Source organism: Ascaphus truei, chromosome 16 (genome assembly GCF_040206685.1).
Source record: "Ascaphus truei isolate aAscTru1 chromosome 16, aAscTru1.hap1, whole genome shotgun sequence".
Classification (NCBI taxonomy): domain Eukaryota; kingdom Metazoa; phylum Chordata; class Amphibia; order Anura; family Ascaphidae; genus Ascaphus; species Ascaphus truei.
In genome coordinates, this window is record NC_134498.1 from 29,112,878 (window position 1) to 29,132,749 (window position 19,872).

Consider the following 19,872-nt stretch of genomic DNA (forward strand, 5'->3'; position numbering starts at 1 on the left):
GTCAGGTCGAAAGCGATTCTCCCGCGCGCAGACCCTGCAAAATCGCTGGATTTGTTTAAGGCTGCGACGATGAATATTTCACACCGTGTGTTTCACTCACTGTCTGGCGAGGGAAAACTTGTAACATTGCAAAATCTAACACTCATTTTGCGTTATTATTAGGTCTTTGAGGCTCGGAGAAATGTTTTGCCAGTAATCTACATTTTCTTACTGCTAAAAACATCTACAAATAGAAATAAGGCTAAATAAAGTTACTTAAAGGGCACAGACGAGCATCATTGCTGAGCATAACTCTGCTCCCATTTGAGACATTTCCTCATTTCTGTAGAAGATCAGACTGTTCCCCTCCAGGTAATGACACCTGTATTTGCACAAAAAAATGACCTTTTCAACTTCCTCTGAACTCCTCTCCACCTCTTTCTGGTTATTTGTGCCAAATGGTTTCTTGTGACATCAAAGCCGTTCCACCAGCCCTGATGCTAAGGAGGAGTTGGATTAAGCCAGCGGTGTGCAAACTGGGGGGTGCCAGGGTTTTTTTTGGGGGGGGGGGGGGAGGGTCGGGGAGGTTTACGGGCGGTTGCAGAGGTCCCGTGCTCTTCCCCAAGGCATTTAAATTAAATGCCGGGGGATCACGCGAGGCCTCTGCACCCCCTGCACCCTCTGCACCCCGAGATTCAGCCGGTTTCAGGACACGTGCTGCATTTCACAACTTTTGAGCACAGCCTGGGTTAAGATGCATAGCCAGTAAACCCACTCACAGACAGCTGTTTCGACCTTAATGGGTCTCATAGGTTTACTGGCTATGCATTTTAACCCAAGCTGTGCTCAAAAGCTGTGAAATGCAGCAAGCATAAGCTTTAGGGGACAATATCATATGGTTTTGAAGCAGAATGTGGCACTGTGTGCTCATTTGCATGTCTCTTCCCAGAATCCCTTGCTGCAGTGGAAGCACTGTATGCTGGGTGATAGGCAGGGCTGCAAACCTGTCTAAGTCATGCAAATGAGCACACAGTAATATTTCCATTTGCTATAAAGTATATATATATATATATATATATATAATTTTATATATATATATATATATATATATATATATATATATATATACACACACACACACACACACACACACACACACACACTGTCAAGAGAGAGGGGATTTGGCCCGGGATTAAAGGGATTACACCCCATTTGGCCACCCTCTACTCTCAACTGGGAAGCAAGGGGTTAATTGGACTGGGGTCCAGCAATGTGTTTTTGCCTTGCTTCAGCCATCCAACTGCTTATTCCCCTGTATAAATGTATTGTTTATGTGCCAGTGTCTGCACCACACACACTGGGGCTTAAGGGGTTAATGAGCTGCAGTTTAGGAAAATACAAATATGTGGTGTCTTTTCAGAAACATCTGGGCTTCAACAGGCTTGATTGAAGTTGGGTGTGAAAAGTTCAGAGGGGGTTTGGTGTATGTTAACACATCTTGCTGGTAGAGACAGCAAGGCCCATGTCTGGGGCATTGGGTATGAAATCTAGCACCTGTGACAAATGTTCTCTACACAGGAGTCCCTGCTTCAAAGGATTTATTGACCAGGGGTTATGGGGGCCAGGGGTGCGGTTACCCAAGGAGATATCAGAATGAGTGACCTTATTAAATATAAGAATACCATGAGATGTACTCGGCTGAACGTGCTAAAAATTACATATGTGTAACCGGGGGACCGAGCCGCAAATAACGATTACGGACACATGATGTCTAGCAGGTCCTCAGAGACAAATATTAATATCTCTCTTAATTTTAGTATTACACGGTAATATTTAGTCTCATTGGGAGCGTCATGCGTGCCGGAATGTATTAATATGTCTCGCGTGCCAGTAAGTAAAACTGAACTGAAGTTATGAAGTTATTTAGGTAGGAAAAGCAGTTTTTAAACGTCCTTGGGTGGGAGGAGTTTTACTCTGAGGAAAACTGTCAACCTCACCACTGATTTATGAGAGAGGCTGGGTTTAGGTTGTGTTCAATGGGAAATAATTGTATAAGTACCAGGCTCAGCCTATGGCTATTGTCTTTCGTGTCTTTTGTGATTTTGAAGATTGCTGTATGAACTGCCAGTCCAGATATGACTGCTTCATCATTCCATCTTAAGTTAGTGCATATTTTGTCTGTTATTTGTATAATCTCATGTGTTCACCTTTTTCAAGGAATAAATTATATTTTATCATTTCTAAGTCTCGTTCAGTTCAACCCAGTTATATTTGGTGTGTATTATTAATAGCCTGTCTCAAAGCTACCGTCACACACACACACACACACACACACACACTGTACATGCTATACATACTGGTACTTGACTGAATTCCAGGAGAGATTGAAAGACCAGGACCTCGACCAAAAGTATGATGGAATGAGGAAATGTGTTCGAGAAACGTAGAGAAGAGAGGCTGTAACCGCAGTACCTGGGAGATCATTGGGGCACGCTTCATCCAGCAGTCGGGAGACACGGGCTGAAGATAATAAACACACGTACACACGTACACACACACACACGTACACTCTCTTTGAATTCTATGGTTTTACATATCAGGACATAATAACAATCATCTGTTCCTTAGCAGGTCTTAAAATTAGGTAAACACAACCTCAGATGAACACCACTGTCGTGATTTATTTAACAAAAATAAAGCCAAAATGGAAAAGCCATGTGTGAAAAATTAAGTACACCCTTACTGCTTCCATAGGAATTAAGATGCTAAGTAGCAGACAGGTGCTGCAACTCAAGTGCCCTTGATTAATTGATCATCAGCAAGTGTGACCACCTCTCTAAAAGCCGAAGTTTTATTAGTTTGCTGGTCTGGAGCATTCAGGTGTTTAACACAATGCCAAGGAGGAAAGACATCAGCAATGATCTTAGAGAAGCAATTGTTGCTGCCCATCAATCTGGGAAGGGTTATAAGGCGCCAAAGTTCAACTCAAACTTCCGAACAAACTTTGAAGTTGGCGAAGTTTGAATTTTGATCCGCGGAATTTATATAACAATAAATAGACTTTTGCTGTCCCCTCACTACCATTAAAGGACACTGTGGGGTCTAGCGTATACTAATCCCACCTTACTCACAGAGAAAGTGATCAACAGCTGTTCTACAGAAGATCCATTGTTGGTTCTTTAATATAAATTGCCTTTGTTTAGTTTAGTGCAATAATGTTAGTGTTTCAGACTCCGTTTCGGCTCTGACTCACAGGCTGTACTTTTGACAAAAGAATGGTTCTAGTTTTTGAAGCGGATGTTTGATATTAGTTTCAGCATATTAGTACAGTCATTTTCTTCTGGATCAATTGTTGGAGTAATTTCCACTCCGTCTCCTTGTTTAACAGTAGATGCCTTGATGGCTGCTGGTATAAAGGGAATAGATGTAATTACTGTATGTTCCAGAAACAAGACCCATAATAGCAGCAAAGTTACCAAAACGTTTCTATTTCTTCTGGCTAAATATTTTAATGGTTTTTATTGCAAGTTCCATTATTGTCTCCCATTCTTAACATATCAAATGTACGTTTATAGGACTCTGTGAGGAATAATGCAACTGACTGTTTAAAAATATCTCAACAAAAAAGAGATTGTGTGGTCGATTATACATATAAAATGAATCAACCTGCCTCTATAACATGGCAATAATATGCGTTTGCTTACATGGTTTTGGAAAGTAGTTCTGCATCTGATGTCTTTGCGGGTTAACCATGTAAAAAGCCATACACTATTTATAAAGTCATTATTCTGATGGAATTGGATTGTACAGTTTACAAGGCAGAAGCAGAAAATACACGATTCCCAATACTTTTATTTTTAGTACAGTATTAATAATAGAAATGACATGTGCAGGCGATTTGAGTTTGGAGTGACTATTTTACTTTTATTAGTGTAACACCCTGCTAATAATTCCCCTTGCCCTGCATGCCAGCCCTGGTAGTTGCAGGCAGTGCCTGGGTTTAACGGCTCCCACAAGGCCAGACAAGTGAGTTAGTCCCTGTTCTGTTTCTAAATGTTGCACTTCCAGGCACATTCTAGGCCCTGTGCTGCTTTGGAAGTTGCTAGTGTCACCTGTCTAGTGGTGTGACCAAGGGGCAAGTTATTCTGCCCAGTTATTGGGGCAGAGTATTGGCCACTCCCTTAGTATAAAAGTTGGGGATCCACCATTTCATCTCCAGACCTTCAGAGGATTCTCACACCAGCAGGGAAGACCTCCATGGATTCTCAGACCTCCAAGGAGCCCATACTCCAAATTAACACCAGGGAGGCCTCCAGGCTATGCTAGCCTGTGGGGCAGGTGAGAAGCAGCTGAACCGTCTGTATTGTTTTCCAGCAGGGACAGTATCCCAGAGTACAGGGCCCCGGAGAGGTGCTATATAAATATGTATTAGTGTAGGGAGCAATCTATCCCCAGGGTTAAGTAGGGACCTGGGGTGGGTTGATCTGTTTCCATTCCCAGGTTTAAGAACGGACTTGGGGTGGATATATGCAAGGTGCCACCCTCATATTTCTATAGCGATCAGGGATGGACTTCCTCTAATTGCAAGAGATTGTGCTGTGTACTGGTCTGCTGAAAACCTGTCCTGATCATCAAGGATTATGCTGCTATTGTTCAAATAAAGACAAGTTATGACGTTCCTGGCGCCCTCTCTTGGTTATTAACTCCCTTACACAAGCTGGCACGGATTCACCAACAAACCCTGAGAAGAACAAGGTAACCGTCGAGCTAATTTCCATTGGACAGGTCTAAACCCTGTCAACACTCACAGAGACCATATCCACTACTTTTTTGTACACTGTGCACACTATCCCTGCTGCCTGGGGAGTGTGGGGGGAGGGGTGTGTAAGGGTGTTGCATTAGCATAACATATTCTGCCAGGTCAGTAGCCGTGAGACCCTCGGTGACGGCACCATGACCACAGGGCCTAGGCTCCCTTTTGTGACATGTGATCCCCTGCCCCTTTTCCCCCTCACCAAATTAGCTGTGATGGAGGGGGTGGGGGGTATATAGATCCTGTGCAGGGGCAGGAGAGTCAATCCAATTCCTGCCAGGTAAGTTATCTGGCTGAGGCCTGCTCCCACATGGCTGGCTGAGGCCTGCTCCCACATGGCTGGCTGAGGCCTGCTCCCACATGGCTGGCTGAGGCCTGCTCCCACATGGCTGGCTGAGATATCCTCCCACATGGCTGGCTGAAGCCTGCTCCCACATGGCTGGCTGAAGCCTGCTCCCACATGGCTGGCTGAGATATCCTCCCACATGGCTGGCTGACCGGGCAGCAGAAAGATTTCCTGGGGCCCAGGAATAGTTGCGTCCGCCCCCCCCCGGTGGTATTGCGAACCCCCCCCCCCATTTCACACCTCGCGAGCCCCCTCTGTTTTGCACCCTCTACCCATGTATTTCTCTCCTCTGCGTCTCACTCACTCCCTCTTTTCTTTACTCACTCCCTCTCTCCTCTCACTCACCCCCACCTTCCATCAATTACCCCACTCACTCAATCCCCCCCACAAAATACATACCAAAAAACCCCACCCACCTAAATACATATAACCCCACCCGCAATACATAATAAAAATACCCCGCCCCCGCCAATACAGTATATATTAAAAATGCCCCGCCAATACATGTTAAAAAGACCCCCACTGCCCCAATACATTTTAAAAAGACCCCCACCCCCATAATACATATAAAAAAACAAACCCACCACCCAATACATATTTTAACCCCCCCTCCCCCTGTACATATATATTTTTTTAAATAGACTTACCGAAGACACGTGGGGGGCCTACAGCAGCACTACCAGGTGCCAGCAGAGGAGCCTGCTGCAGACGGCCCGCAGAGGACTCAATGCTGGAAAGGTAGGACCGTGGGGCGGGGGGGGCTGCGGATGCCGGTAGGGTCTAGGGGGGTGGGGGGACAGGATGCTGGTAGGGTCTGGGGGGGGGGGATGAGGATCCAGAGCTGCGGCTCAGAGCTGGTTAACAGGGTTGCACCATTTGTGGTAATGGCTGATTTTAATCTCCGCCACCAGGAGAAGAAATTAGGGCACCTATGGTAACTTGGGCTGTCAAAAGGTGCGCGCGATCAACAGTATCCACTCTTGGGGTCTGTGGTGGCTGCAGGGGATGTGGCTCCACCTTGTTGGCAGTGGTCCATTTTCCCCTGATGGGATTACCTCTGTCTCGGGTGGAGTGGAGGTGGTTACATGGCCTGGCCCCTCAGTGGGCTCGGTTGATGGGTGCTAAATTGATGGTTGTTGTTTGGGTGTATACATGCATTAACAGCGGGTTTGCCTGCGTTTACAAGCTAGATAGAGTAGAAGAGCCAGGGAGGGGAGATTTCGGGTTATCATAGCGGACAGGCTTTAGGAAAGCAGTGGCGGTGTCTAGCAAATATAATGGATAGGTTGAGCTGGTGGCTCACAGTGCCGGTTGGCAGGGTTTCAACAGATCAGTTGAGGTAACGGTGGGGTTCAATCTCAGCAAGAAGGAGAAAGTTAGGATAAGCTTGTGGCTCACAGGGCCGGTTGGCAGTGTTACACCGAGCAGCTGGGGAAGCCTTTACCTGCCTAGGGGGGGGAGACGATTCAAGGCGGTGAGTTTATGGTACCTTTTGGGGCCAGGCATTAAGGAAGCGTTGGCGCTGTACAGAAAGGTGGATAGGGTGAGCTTGTAGCTCACAGGGCTGGTTTGCTGGATTGCACCACATCAATAGAGGTAAAGACTGGGGTTTCAATCTCTGTCTAATGGAGACTGCAAGGCCATGAATTGGTGTAATCTTCCCTGTTTGCTATCAGCAGCACATCACAAAGTCTCTCTTATATCTGATGCAGATACATGCCGAAAACATTCAATATGTCAATTTTTGTGTGTGTTGACCACACCTGGTTTAAATTTCCAGTTGTCAACTCCAGTCCTCAAAGAATAGCAGGTCAGGTTTACAGGATATCCCTGCTTCAGCACAGGTTGGTCAATCATTGACTGAGCCACCGATTGAGTCACCTGTGCTGGAGCAGGGATATCCTGTAAACCTGAGGGCTGGTGACCTTTGAGGACTGGAGTTGGCCATGCTTGATGTAAACAAACCGGGGCTTGGAGCTCTAAATAGCGCAGGAAAGTCTTACACAAAATTACATCTCGAATAGCCTTACCTTAGTACGCCTGCTTGTGATATGTTGTACAAGGAGAATAAACAATACTTTGGGTGTACAGTAACAATTTGTACTGCTGAGCTTTTATCCCAACACAAACCCAGTGATCGTTTTGATAAATGCTGTTAAATGGAAGGATGAGAGTAACAGTGTAAGACTTGGGGAAGTGAGCAAGGCAAGAGATGGCGTTAGCTAATAATAATAATAATAATAATAATAATATTCCCCTTTCAGAAGTATATTACTCACATGTCCTTTTTCAGGCATTTTTCCTATGATGAAATAAACAGTTGTAATTTACCTGAGCAGCGAAACAAGACTATCTGTGGAGGATGAAATATAGTTTAAACTGCTTCTATCTAAATGCTTTCTTTCTATGTGTGCAGAACTAGCTTTCTTTCTATGTGTGCAGAAAAAGGTTAATTTGCTTGGCTTTACCTGGGCTAAAATCTCTGTCAGCATATCCTTTTCAGACATACGTACCACCCACTTCTGGCATGCAATGTAATCCAGCCTGTATAGTTACACATGTGACCAATAGAGTCAATTATCTGTAAGCCAACTGGCTTAGTCAATATTTGCTAGGTCTGGGAGGAAAACTTTAACAGCTTCATTTGACGCAAAGGGGTTGAAAGCAAGTTCTTCAGTCTTTTACTTTTGAACAAGCTGATGCATATACTTTTTTTATTGTTCTTCTGTGACAGATGTTCCTGGCTGCTAGATCTCAAAATGAAGGACAGGCTGGAGGAGCTAAAGAGCAGAGGGAATCAAGGCGACTCACTGGAGTTTGATGAGAGTTTTGCATTTGACAACCCTGTCTACCAAGAAACGGAGAACAATAACATGGACACATTTTTCAAAGAAGTCTCTGACCTCTCGTTGGCACTGAAAAAGCTGAGAGATCTGGCCGAGGGCATTGAGAAGAAGCAAGATGAGGTGTTGTGCAGCACCACACAGACCAGCATTTGTGAAGGAAAGAAGGAGTTAAGCAACATGAAAAGCCTGCTGACTTCAGATGCGAAAGTAATCCAGTCTCAGTTGAGCAGGATGAAAGGGCTTTTGGCTCAAGACAGTAAAAGCTGGATGGCGGAATACCGCATTCGTCAAAGCCAGTTCACCGTCTTAACTAATCGATACCGAGAAATCATGACTCAACATTACATCAAAGAGACAAAGTACGTGGGGCAGCTGAAGGAACAGATCGTGAGACAGGCAGAGCTGGCTGGCTTGAACCTTCCAGAGGATGAAATCAATCAGTTAATAGGAAGCCCAATGGCTCCTCAAATTGTTGGACATGATTTGGAAATCCTGAAAGCTAAACAACACTTTGTCATGGCACAAGAGCGGCATAAACAGCTATTGGACCTTGAAGTCCAGATTACAGAACTCCACTCGATTTTCCTTCAGTTGGATGTCTTGGTTTCGGAGCAGCAAGATATCATCAATAACATTGAGTACAATGTGCTGAACACCACGGACTATATCTCGCAGTCGAATGAACAAGTCAAGAAAGCCTTGAAATATGAGCGGCAGTCGCGCATCGCGGCGGCTTTTTCTGCAATCTTAGGCTTGTGTGCGTGCTGCACATGTTTATCGTGTATATCTGGACTTGTGCGGTAAAGAGGCATCGTGCTTGGATATGCCATTTATCGTGATGATAATGAATTCACTACGTCGCTTCAATGACAGAGGAGCCTTAAAAGCATTGCAGAGCTCTGACAGTAAAAGGCCGGGTATCATTGGATGGTCCTTGTTTAGGGAAAATGACACGACCCTTTCCTCATGAGGTGCTAGCTCACTGAAACGTGTTAATTGATGCCGTCTGATCATTTCTAGAACTGATATTGTTCAATTTTAAAACCGAATTCTCACTTTTTAACCACATTTAGTCAAATTACAGACCTGTCAACTTTCAATGTTTTTCTATTAGTCTATTACTGCAGGGGTGCTCAACTGCGGTCCTCAAACGCACCCAACAGGTCTGGTTTTCAGTATATCCCAGCTTCAGATGGGAGGGGGGCGGGGCTTGAGGTCTGGAGTTGAGCACCCCCGTATTAAGCCTCCGCAGTCTCATAATGGGTTGTTCATTAATCTATGGTAGTGCCAAGGGGGAACTATCCCAAGGAAACTCATATTGAAGTTAACGGGACTTTGGATGGGATCAGACTCTAATCCACATTACAGCAGTTTAATGAATTAAACTGATTTGCTGACGCGCCCCCTGAATCTCACTTATTTGGGTTCTGGATTGTTGACATCTCTGAAGTACTAAACCAGGGGCGGCCAATTCCAGTCCTCAAGGGCGACCAACAGGTCAGGTTTTCAGGATATCCCTGCTTCAGCACAGGTGGCTCAATCAGTCCCTGCTTCAGTACAGGTTTCTCAGTCAATGACTGAGCCACTGAGCCATCTGTGCTAAAGCAGGGATTTCCTGAAAACCTGACCTGTTGGTGGCTCTTGAGGACTGGAGTTGGCTACCTCTGTACTGAAGTAGGCAGCACTGTTAGGGTTAATATAAGTTTCAGAGAGGCACTTGCTAATCATTTTGTGCTGTGGACTCAGCCTGCCGGCCGCGATTTCTAAGGGCATTATCTCTAACCATGGCTAAGTGCTGGAATTTGCGTACGTGTTTACGAGAGTAGGCGCTATTGCTGCTGCATTTCTTATGCTCATCCTGTTACTGGCAACGGAGTTCAAAGGAATAATACATATTTAACTTATTTGTAAGATAGATAATATAAATGAAAACAAAAACACCAGAGAAAGTTGTATGTTTACATTTTATTATTATGAATATATATATATATATATATAGTGCAGAATAAATTAGTTCTTCCGTATTAGGTGATACCTTTTTTATTGGACTAACAATTTATGTCATAGGACAAGCTTTCAAGAGTTATCCTCTCTTCTTCAGGTCAAGCAATTGTTTTACTGAAAAGTATTGCCGGCCTGAAGAAGAGAGGAGAACTCTCGAAAGCTTGTCCTATGACATAAATTGTTAGTCCAATAAAAAAGGTATCACCTAATACTGAAGAACTAATTTATTCTGCACTATCGCAACTGGACTAACACGGCTATTTTCTGCTTTATATATTTATATATATATATATATATATATATATATATATATATATATATATATATATATATACACAAACAATGTAAACAGATAATATAAATAAAATGTCATTTTAGAAGTGTGCGGACATACATGAGCGCAAATGTTATTGCAACGACAGTTGTATTTGAACTAATTTGCTGCCTGTAATGCATTTCAGGCCTGTCTCACAGCTAAAGGGATAACAGCATTACTGTAACTTAGGGGTTCTCAAATCCAGACACCCCAACAGGTCAGGTTTTAAAGGTATCCCTGCTTCAGCACAGGTGGCTCAGTCCTCGACTGAGCCACGTGTGCTGAAGCAGGAAGCCACTGTTTGAGCCACATGTGCTGAAGCAGGAATATCCTGAAAAGCTGATCTGTTGGAGGGTGGGGTGGGGGGGGGGGGGTTCTTGGGGACTGGAGTTGAGAACCTCTGCTGTAACGCCTTCAGTGCTGGAAGGTCTTGTAATACATTGCTCTGAGGGGTTTAGTGCAATTTACCGTACTGCAAAGTTTTGTGATGTACAGTAGAATTATATTTAGATGTATTTTACAGAATACAATGACTGCTACCTTTATGCCTGTGTGTGCACATCTAATTTATAAGATAATACTTTTGCTAAGTCTTGAACTTTTTACAGTATACTCTGTACTTTTCATTCCAGCCTGATTTATTTTTTTATTAAAAAAATCTACAAGAAAATGGATATTTTTCTTATTTTCGAGCAGCCAGAGGGTTAAAACAAAGGAATCCCTTCTGTTATAGTCAATCATGTTGTAATAAGTATCCCAAGCAGTTGAAATGCATTGAATGTGAATGCCACACCAGGTTATGTAATTAATTCAGGGGTTCTCCACTTCAGGTCTTCAAGACCCCCCAATAGGCCAGGTTTTAATGATATCCCTGCTTCAGCACAGGTGGCATATTCAAGATTGCACTACCTGTGCTGAAGCATCCTTAAAACCTGACCTGTTGGGGGTGTTTGAGTACTTTAGAACCTCTATATTAATACCGTATAATGACACAGAGTATCACTTTGTATTTCTAGCATCAAGAAGTACAGCTCAACCCCGTTATAACGCGAATCCGCTTATAACGCAATGGAAGCGTGGCTCCCAATTTTCATATTAATGAATACTTTACAACACGATTATTGGTATCTTAAATGCTTTATTGTACAATGCATGCAATTGTACGTTATTTCTAACGCGACCTGCTTATAACGCCATGTGATTCTTTGGACCGCAAGCACAGCGTTATAAGGGGTTTAAGCTGCATTTCTCCTTAAGGAAAACTTTCACAGAGCGATAGTTACAGGACTGTAACCGCTTAGCTGCGTTTGCCAGGATAATGCTAAATGTATTCCTCTATTGCTGGCTGGCCAGGCTGGGGTATACGTGTAATCAGACAGATTATGTGGATCAGCTATAATGTTTATTTCTGATCTGTAAGAATGTGAATGATGGGGTTGGAAGTGGGCAGTATCACTATACTGTAGTATGATAATATTCATAAAGTATTTAACGGTTACAGAATCTTCAGTTACTGAAAGCTTGATTGACAGCTCTTACATGTCACAATCGTTATCTAAAAGAGAGAGATATTCCACCTAAGTATAAATAATTGAAAATACTGCACCGGGAAGTGGATGCATTTAAGAGAAATGATTGAGTTCCCATAAACTTTGACTTTATTGAAAACAAATGACAGCTGAGATGTTACAGCATTTCTGTCATTCAATCTGCAAAATCATCAGGCATGTTCTCTAATTATTAGCGGTGTCCAGCACTATGTTATTAATGCCAAAAAGCATGCAGAGCACGCGAGCCAATAGATCAAAAATATAATATATTGCGTTACATATTCAAAAGTATGAATCGTTGTATATGTAACACAGTATATTTTAATTTCTAATCTATTGACTCATGTGCTCTGGATACTTTTTTGCATTCATACAGTGTGATGTTTTTGTACTGCTGTCTACGCCTCTTGTGAGGCACCGCCAGGAAACCCTGCGAGGCACCGCCTGGAAACCCTGCGAGGCACCGCCTGGTAACCCTGCGAGGCACCGCCTGGTAACCCTGCGAGGCACCGCCTGGTAACCCTGCGAGGCACCGCCTGGTAACCCTGCGAGGCACCGCCTGGTAACCCTGCGAGGCACCGCCTGGTAACCCTGCGAGGCACCGCCTGGTAACCCTGCGAGGCACCGCCTGGTAACCCTGCGAGGCACCGCCTGGTAACCCTGCGAGGCACTGCTTGTAGCCCTTCGAGGCACCGCCTGGTAGCCCTGCGAGGCACCGCCTGGTAACCCTGCGAGGCACCGCCTGGTAACCCTGCGAGGCACCGCCTGGTAGCCCTGCGAGGCACCGCCTGGTAGCCCTGCGAGGCACCGCCTGGTAAACCTGCGAGGCACCTCTTGGTAACCCTGCGAGGCACCGCCTGGTAGCCCTGCGAGGCACCGCCTGGTAGCCCTGCGAGGCACCGCCTGGTAGCCCTGCGAGGCACCGCCTGGTAACCCTGCGAGGCACCGCCTGGTAACCCTGCGAGGCACCGCCTGGTAACCCTGCGAGGCACCGCCTGGTAACCCTGCGTGGCACCGCCTGGTAACCCTGCGTGGCACCGCCTGGTAACCCTGCGTGGCACCGCCTGGTAGCCCTGCATTCCCTTTTCTTGATATTGGATGATTATATATGTTTCCTTTGGGTGGTCATCATTGTTTTTTTCAACGCTATGTTATGAATCATGTTGCGCGCTCCAGTTGGGTTGCTGGGTGAGGCACGCTGGCGTGTAGTGCCCAAATCAAACATGGCAACCGTGCCTATGGCGTCACGGATGGCATTATTCCAAATTGCATTAATAACATAATAATCCCATGTGTGAGCACATTCACATGTCTCAGGCAGGTCTGTAACCCTGCCCTCCCCCATTATCTCATAGCATACAGTGCTTCCACTGTAGCCAGGGATTCTGGGTAATGACATGCAAATTAGCACTACAATATAACCGATAACATTTGAGAGCGATATAATTCGGGTGATCTGGGTAAACGGCGGATTCTGGATTTATGTTCCTGATGACATTGGCTTGTCACCTGCAGCGGTCTTACACCCACTCTGGGACGCAAGCAGCAGACACTTGTAATATTCATTTCCAGGGGGGTAATTTGTCTACAATTTACAGTCGGTGTCATTAGGAGATACAGAATAATATTAAGGAAAATTAATCAACGTTTTATTACAGTTATCCGCCGAAGGAAAAAGATCCGGCAGATCCATTAATTACAATATCCCATTAGTTTCAAAGTAAATGGCACTTGAGCTGCACTGCCGTCACTTTGAAGCACATCTATAGGAAGACTTTGATGAATCATCGAACTGTCTCAGTACAGCACGTCACACAGAACACGAGGAATGTAGCAAGGTTGCTTTTTCTGCGTCACAGAAAGATCTTTAAGTATTGTTTATATCTTTCTGCAAGATTGTGCACTTTCACTGGTGTCTTGTTTCTGCTTGTAAAACATTTTGTGGTTTGGTTTTGCCGATACTCGGTGGGTTTTGGTTTTGCTGGAACTCGTGGATTTTGGTTTTGCCGGAACTCGTGGGTTTTGGTTTTGCCGGAACTCGTGGATTTTGGTTTTGCCGGAACTCGTGGATTTTGGTTTTGCCGGAACTCGTGGGTTTTGGTTTTGCCGGAACTCGTGGGTTTTGCTTTTGCCGGAATTCTGTGGGTTTTGGTTTCGCCGGAACTCTGTGGGTTTTGGTTTCGCCGGAACTCGGTGGGTTTTGGTTTCGCCGGAACTCGGTGGGTTTTGCTTTTGCCGGAATTCGGTGGGGTTTGCTTTTGCCAGAACTTGGTGGGTTTTGGTTTCGCCGGAACTCGGTGGGTTTTGCTTTTGCCAGAACTCGTGGGTTTTGCTTTTGCCGGAACTCGTGGGTTTTGCTTTTGCCGGAACTCGGTGGGTTTTGCTTTTGCCGGAACTCGTGGGTTTTGGTTTTGCCGGAACTCGGTGGGTTTTGGTTTTGCCGGAACTCGGTGGGTTTTGCGTTTGCCGGAACTCGTGGGTTTTGCTTTTGCCAGAACTCGTGGGTTTTGCTTTTGCCGGAACTCGGTGGGTTTTGCTTTTGCCGGAACTCGTGGGTTTTGCTTTTGCCGGAACTCGGTGGGTTTTGGTTTTGCCGGAACTCGGTGGGTTTTGGTTTTGCCGGAACTCGGTGGGTTTTGCGTTTGCCGGAACTCGGTGGGTTTTGCTTTTGCCGGAACTCTGTGGGTTTTGCTTTTGCCGGAACTCGTGGGTTTTGCTTTTGCCGGAACTCGGTGGGTTTTGGTTTTGCCGGAACTTGGTGGGTTTTGCTTTTGCCGGAACTTGTGGGTTTTGCTTTTGCCGGAACTCGTGGGTTTTGGTTTTGCCGGAACTCGGTGGGTTTTGGTTATGCCGGAACTCGTGGGTTTTGCTTTTGCTGGAACTCTGTGGGTTTTGCTTTTGCCGGAACTCGGTGGGTTTTGCTTTTGCCGGAACTCTGTGGGTTTTGCTTTTGCCGGAACTCGTGGGTTTTGCTTTTGCCGGAACTCGGTGGGTTTTGGTTTTGCCGGAACTTGGTGGGTTTTGCTTTTGCCGGAACTCGTGGGTTTTGGTTTTGCCGGAACTCGGTGGGTTTTGGTTATGCCGGAACTCGTGGGTTTTGCTTTTGCTGGAACTCTGTGGGTTTTGCTTTTGCCGGAACTCGTGGGTTTTGCTTTTGCCGGAACTCGGTGGGTTTTGCCTTTGCCGGAACTCGTGGGTTTTGGTTGCCATTTTGGATTTGTACTAAAGTATAGAAAAAATGAAGAAGAAAAAAAAAATACTACATTTGGTCAAACGTTTTCGCAAATGTTTCTGAGCTTTTATATTTGCAAACTGAAAAGTTTGCTCAGTTTATTGAAGAAAATAAATAGTCAGAAAATGAGAACTCAGGTTTGAAAGTTTGTTCTGGAGTTTGACTTTTCTGAACTTCGAAGTTCGCCACGGCAGGATTTCGGGCCCGTGTCCTTGCCCATCCTTAATATTGTTGGCACACGCATATTAAATGTTGGAAATACAGTACATGGACATCCATTCGCTGCTTTCCAGGTGTTTTACTTCCATTGGGGTAGTAATGGTTCCATTATAAGTTTTATGAGACGTGCGCTCTTGCCCACGAAGCGATCTTTTATATGGGCGTGTGTTCTTATCCACTCATCCATTTACCTAGGTTATCAAGTACACGTTAAGTTGGGCAAAATGCTGGTGTTGGCACTGAGCAGGGGGGGGGGGGAATAGAGGTAGAATTTAATATTTGGTCACAGACGTTTTGCCGCGACCACGTCTTTGCCGGCGAAGGACCCCTGTCTACCCCCGCTCCGTTGCAGGATACTATCCCCCCGGCCGTTAAGCCAATTAGGTAAGTTAATTGAAGGGGTATTAGCGGTTAGGATAGGGGGTTAAGTGAAAGGTTTCCAGGTTGAGCCGCCGGCGGTCATTTGGTTGCAGCAAAACGGCGGTGACCGAATATCCTAGACTGGAATAGAGGTGGGGGGGGGGGGGGGGCAGAAATGGGGGAAAGGGGGTCAAGGCTTCCGGCTTCGTTGACCATTTTGATGGTTTTAGGAGTTGGGGCGGAGGGGGGGGGGGGCAGGTCATGACCTAAGAATAATTTATTTTATACTACCTATCATTGTATATTTGTGCTGATTGATTCAGATTATTATGTAGTTAGAAATACCTGTTTTGTAAACCAACAGGAGAACTTCTCAGTGATGCAATTTCTGCCCGTGCTTACTGAGACCTCACAAGTCTCATCTTTGTTTTGCACAGTTCTGCAGTCTTCGTGTACATTGCTGTCTGATATACAACCAATTCCTCTATACCACATCGCTTCAGGCCTTGATTACCAATGACTGAGCCCAGATGTTTTTTTTTTTTATATATAATTCAATTTGTGTATGTCCATATTCCTGGGGGATGTTCTGTATAAATCTTCCCCTATTTGTGACATTTACACACAGCGTTTTCAATGTTTTGCTGTGATATTAAACCTTAGCTCCCTTTGTCTTAAAATAATTAAATGACTTCCCATTTGAGTTTTTTGACACATAATGTGGACAAACCACAAAATGCACCATAAGCTCAATTCTGTAAAGCTTATTGTTACTGATTATTTGAGGAGCTCCAGAGAGATTAAGGACATGGTGGGTGTTCAAATAACTGTTGACTGAGGAGTTCCTGAGGCTAGAAAAAATACATAGCATGGTTAATATAGAAGCAAACAAATAAACCCATAGAAATGAACATTGTGACAGCGATATGTCTGGCCTGTGCTTACCAGATGGAATGTACATAGACCCAAGGCATGTGTGTGAAGGACAGTAATGAAGGAAATGCAGACACAGGTGTTTGTCTTTCTGTTGTGAGTGCAAATGTTCTTGGATTGTTTGACTGTAAAACAATTCACTTGTAAATTAGCAACACTGATCCACTTCATACATTGTAAGAAAGGGTGATCTGTTCTGTAGTCTGTTTGTTGAAGGAGGGGTCGAGTGCCTCTTACGTCGTTCTATATTGTTGGCAACAAACCTTATCGGTGAAACACAGACTACACTTCATGCAGCAGGACACCTACGCGGCGGCTCTCTTATACAAGCTGGCACCATGTAAATTGTGGCAATGTGAAATAGCTGCTGGTGATATTTGATGGGAATTGTACTTGTATGACCCCAGCGATGTAACAGCAGAAGGGTTTATTCTGCTCTCCCTGCAACAGATTCCAGTAGAGCGAGATCTTAAAGCCAACTATTAGTCAGTTGGATATTAGGTGAACAGCAACACTCCTAAGCTTGTGATATTCAAAAGCTGCATCTTCATTGCCTGTTGAGTACAGAATCAGAGTTTAGGTGTGTATCCTAAAATAAGAGGGACATCTTCAGTACAGGCCACCGTGCAGTGTGTGATTTCAAATAGGATGGACAATAGGGTGCTTATTACCAACTGATTATTTGGGGGCCAGGACAAAGATGTAGAATGGGCCCCTTCAAATGGTACAACATAATCATTCGGTATACTTTGCCCCCTCATGTCTTTTTGTTCCCCCCTCCCCCTCATGTCTTATTCTCTCCTTTTCCCTCTAGTCTCTCTCACACCCTTTGTTATGCTATCCTTTCCCCTTCTGTGTCTCTGCTTTTCCCTCCTCTCATCTATTTCTCTTCATGCCCCCTGCACCCCCAGCATGCATCTCTCCTCTCCCCCCAGCATGCATCTGTCCTCTCCCCCCAGCATGCATCTCTCCTCTCCCCCCAGCATGTATCTCTCCTCTCCCCCCGGCATGTATCTCTCCTCTCCCCCCCAGCATATCTCTCTCCTCCCCCCTCGGCATGTATCTCCCCCCCCCCCCCCGGCATGTCTCTCTCCTCTCCCCCCCCCCGGCATGTCTCTCTCCTCTCCCCCCCGGCATGTTTCTCTCCTCTCCCCCCAACATGTCTCTCTCCTCTCCCCCCAGCATGTCTCCTCTCTTCCCCCGCCAGCATGTCTTTCTCTCCTCTCTCCAGCATGTAGCTCTCTCCCCCCAGCATTTATCTCTCCACTCCCCCCAGCATGTATCTCTCCACTCCCCCCAGCATGTATCTCTCCACTCCCCCTAGCATGTATCTCTCCTCTCCCCCCAGCATGTATCTCTCCTCTCCTCCAGCATGTTTTTCTCTCCTCTTCCCCCCAGCATGTCTCTCTCTTCTTACACTACGTGAAAAAAGGGTGGTGCACAAAGCGCTAATGTTAAATAAACACTGTGTGAATAGTGTGTGATTTAATTAGGAACATATAGGCAAGGCTGCCTGGCAACAAATCTGACCGAACAAGGTCAGGGAACAAAACAGATAAACAATACGAACTGGCGCCTTACAAGTCCATGTAAATGTCTCTTAAAAGTCCAATTGGAGGAAGGATCCAAAAGACTCTTCTAGTCCTGCTTCCAAATGTCTTGATGAATCCACGGCCGTGTGTCCCGTCATATGTGGAATTAAACACAACAAAAAATCATAGTGTAAACTACACGACAAATAATGACACACAAAACACATGACTCAAACACCACATACAAGACACACACACAGATAACAACAAATGATAGCAAGGCTGAAAATAAAGAGATAATTTAATACAACATTTAAAAACAATAAAATTGCTAAAATAAGAATAAGAGTAGTGCAGCTGGTCCGGTGAGTAAAACCCAGAATCCTACTCAAAAGATGATGAGAGTATACAGGCAAAGTGTATCAACCGCAGTGAGATGACGGCTTGTCCTCCGGTAGCAATGGAGTCTCGGTGAGTGCACTCTTTTCCCAGCAGCTTTTTACTCTTTTCCTTACCCTTTCTCATTCGTTCCCCCTCATATCTCACTCTCTTTTTCTCCCCCTCACGTCTCTCTCTTTTCTCCCCCTCATGTCTCGCTCTCTTTTTCTTCCCATCATATCTCGCTCTCTTTCCCCCCCCCCTCACATCTCTCTCTTTTCTCCCCCTCATATCTCGCTCTTTTTCTCCCCCTCATATCTCGCTCTTTTTCTCCCCCTCATGTCTCATTCTCTTTTTCTCCCCCTCATGTCTCACTCTCCTTCTCCCACTCATGTCTGTCTCTCTCTTCTCCCCCTCATATCTCTTTTCCCCCCTCCATGTCTCTTTTCCCCCTTCCATGTCTCTCTCTCTTCTCCCCCTCATATCTCTTTTCCCCCCTCCATGTCTCTTTTCCCCCCCTCCATGTCTCTCTCTCTTCTCCCCCTCATGTCTCTCTCTTTCCCCCTTTTGTCTCTCTCTTTCTCCTCATGTTTCTCTCTTGCACTTTACTTTCTCTTTGTCTTTTTCCCTCTTCTGTTCTCTCGTCTTCCCTTTCATGTCCGTATTTCCCCATTCCCTCCCTCTCACCTTTCCCAGCCCCACACTGCTCTACTTGAGGCCCCGTCCCCTGACCCAGGCCCCACCCCTTAGCAGACTCCACCCACCTATAGGGAATTAATGTGCGGGCAGCAGGGGCCCTTAGTCCCATCGGGCCAGGGACAGCAGTCCTGGCTTTCCCCCCCTGTCGTCGGCCCTGCATGTTGCATGTTGCATGTTGCATGTTGCATGTTGCATTACATGGCTTTGCGTTTTCTTTAAATGACCCTCATTCCTCATAACTCCTTTTTATTGTTTTTGGATGGAGAGAGTTATTACAGATCCATCTGTATGTATGATTAATACATCTCTTTAATATTATGGGTGTATGGAATACAAATAGAATTTAATGAGAAATAGAACTGCAATGGCTGGGAACTAAAACATCTCTTCTTAAATCACTCTCCCTGCCTCTGTCCCCCCACTGTCCCCTCTTCTGCTCCCCCCACTCTCCCCTCTTTTGCCCCCCCACTCTCCCCTCTTCTGCCCCCCCTACTCACCCCTCTTCTGCCCCCCCACTCTCCCCTCTTCTGCCCCCCCACTCTCCCATCATCTGCCCCCCCCTCTGCCCCCCCTCTCCCCTCCTCTGCCCCCCCACTCTCCCCTCCTCTGCCCCCCCACTCTCCCCTCCTCTGCCCCCCCACTCTCCCCTCCTCTGCCCCCACCAC

General features: G+C 45.6%; 1 protein-coding gene across 1 annotated transcript; it reads left to right on the top strand.

The window, feature by feature from the left end:
* Positions 1-7,766: 7,766 nt before the first annotated feature.
* On the top strand, positions 7,767-9,982 carry LOC142467681 (syntaxin-1B-like). The gene has a single exon (XM_075573610.1). It carries the CDS (start codon positions 7,838-7,840, stop codon positions 8,786-8,788), a length of 951 nt encoding a protein of 316 aa, XP_075429725.1. The 5' UTR covers positions 7,767-7,837; the 3' UTR covers positions 8,789-9,982.
* The last annotated feature ends 9,890 nt before the right edge of the window (positions 9,983-19,872 follow it).

What these genes read in the sequence shown, in the direction of transcription:
- LOC142467681 (XM_075573610.1), top strand. Translation starts at nt 7,838, where the DNA reads ATGCATATACTTTTTTTATTGTTCTTCTGTGACAGATGTTCCTGGCTG.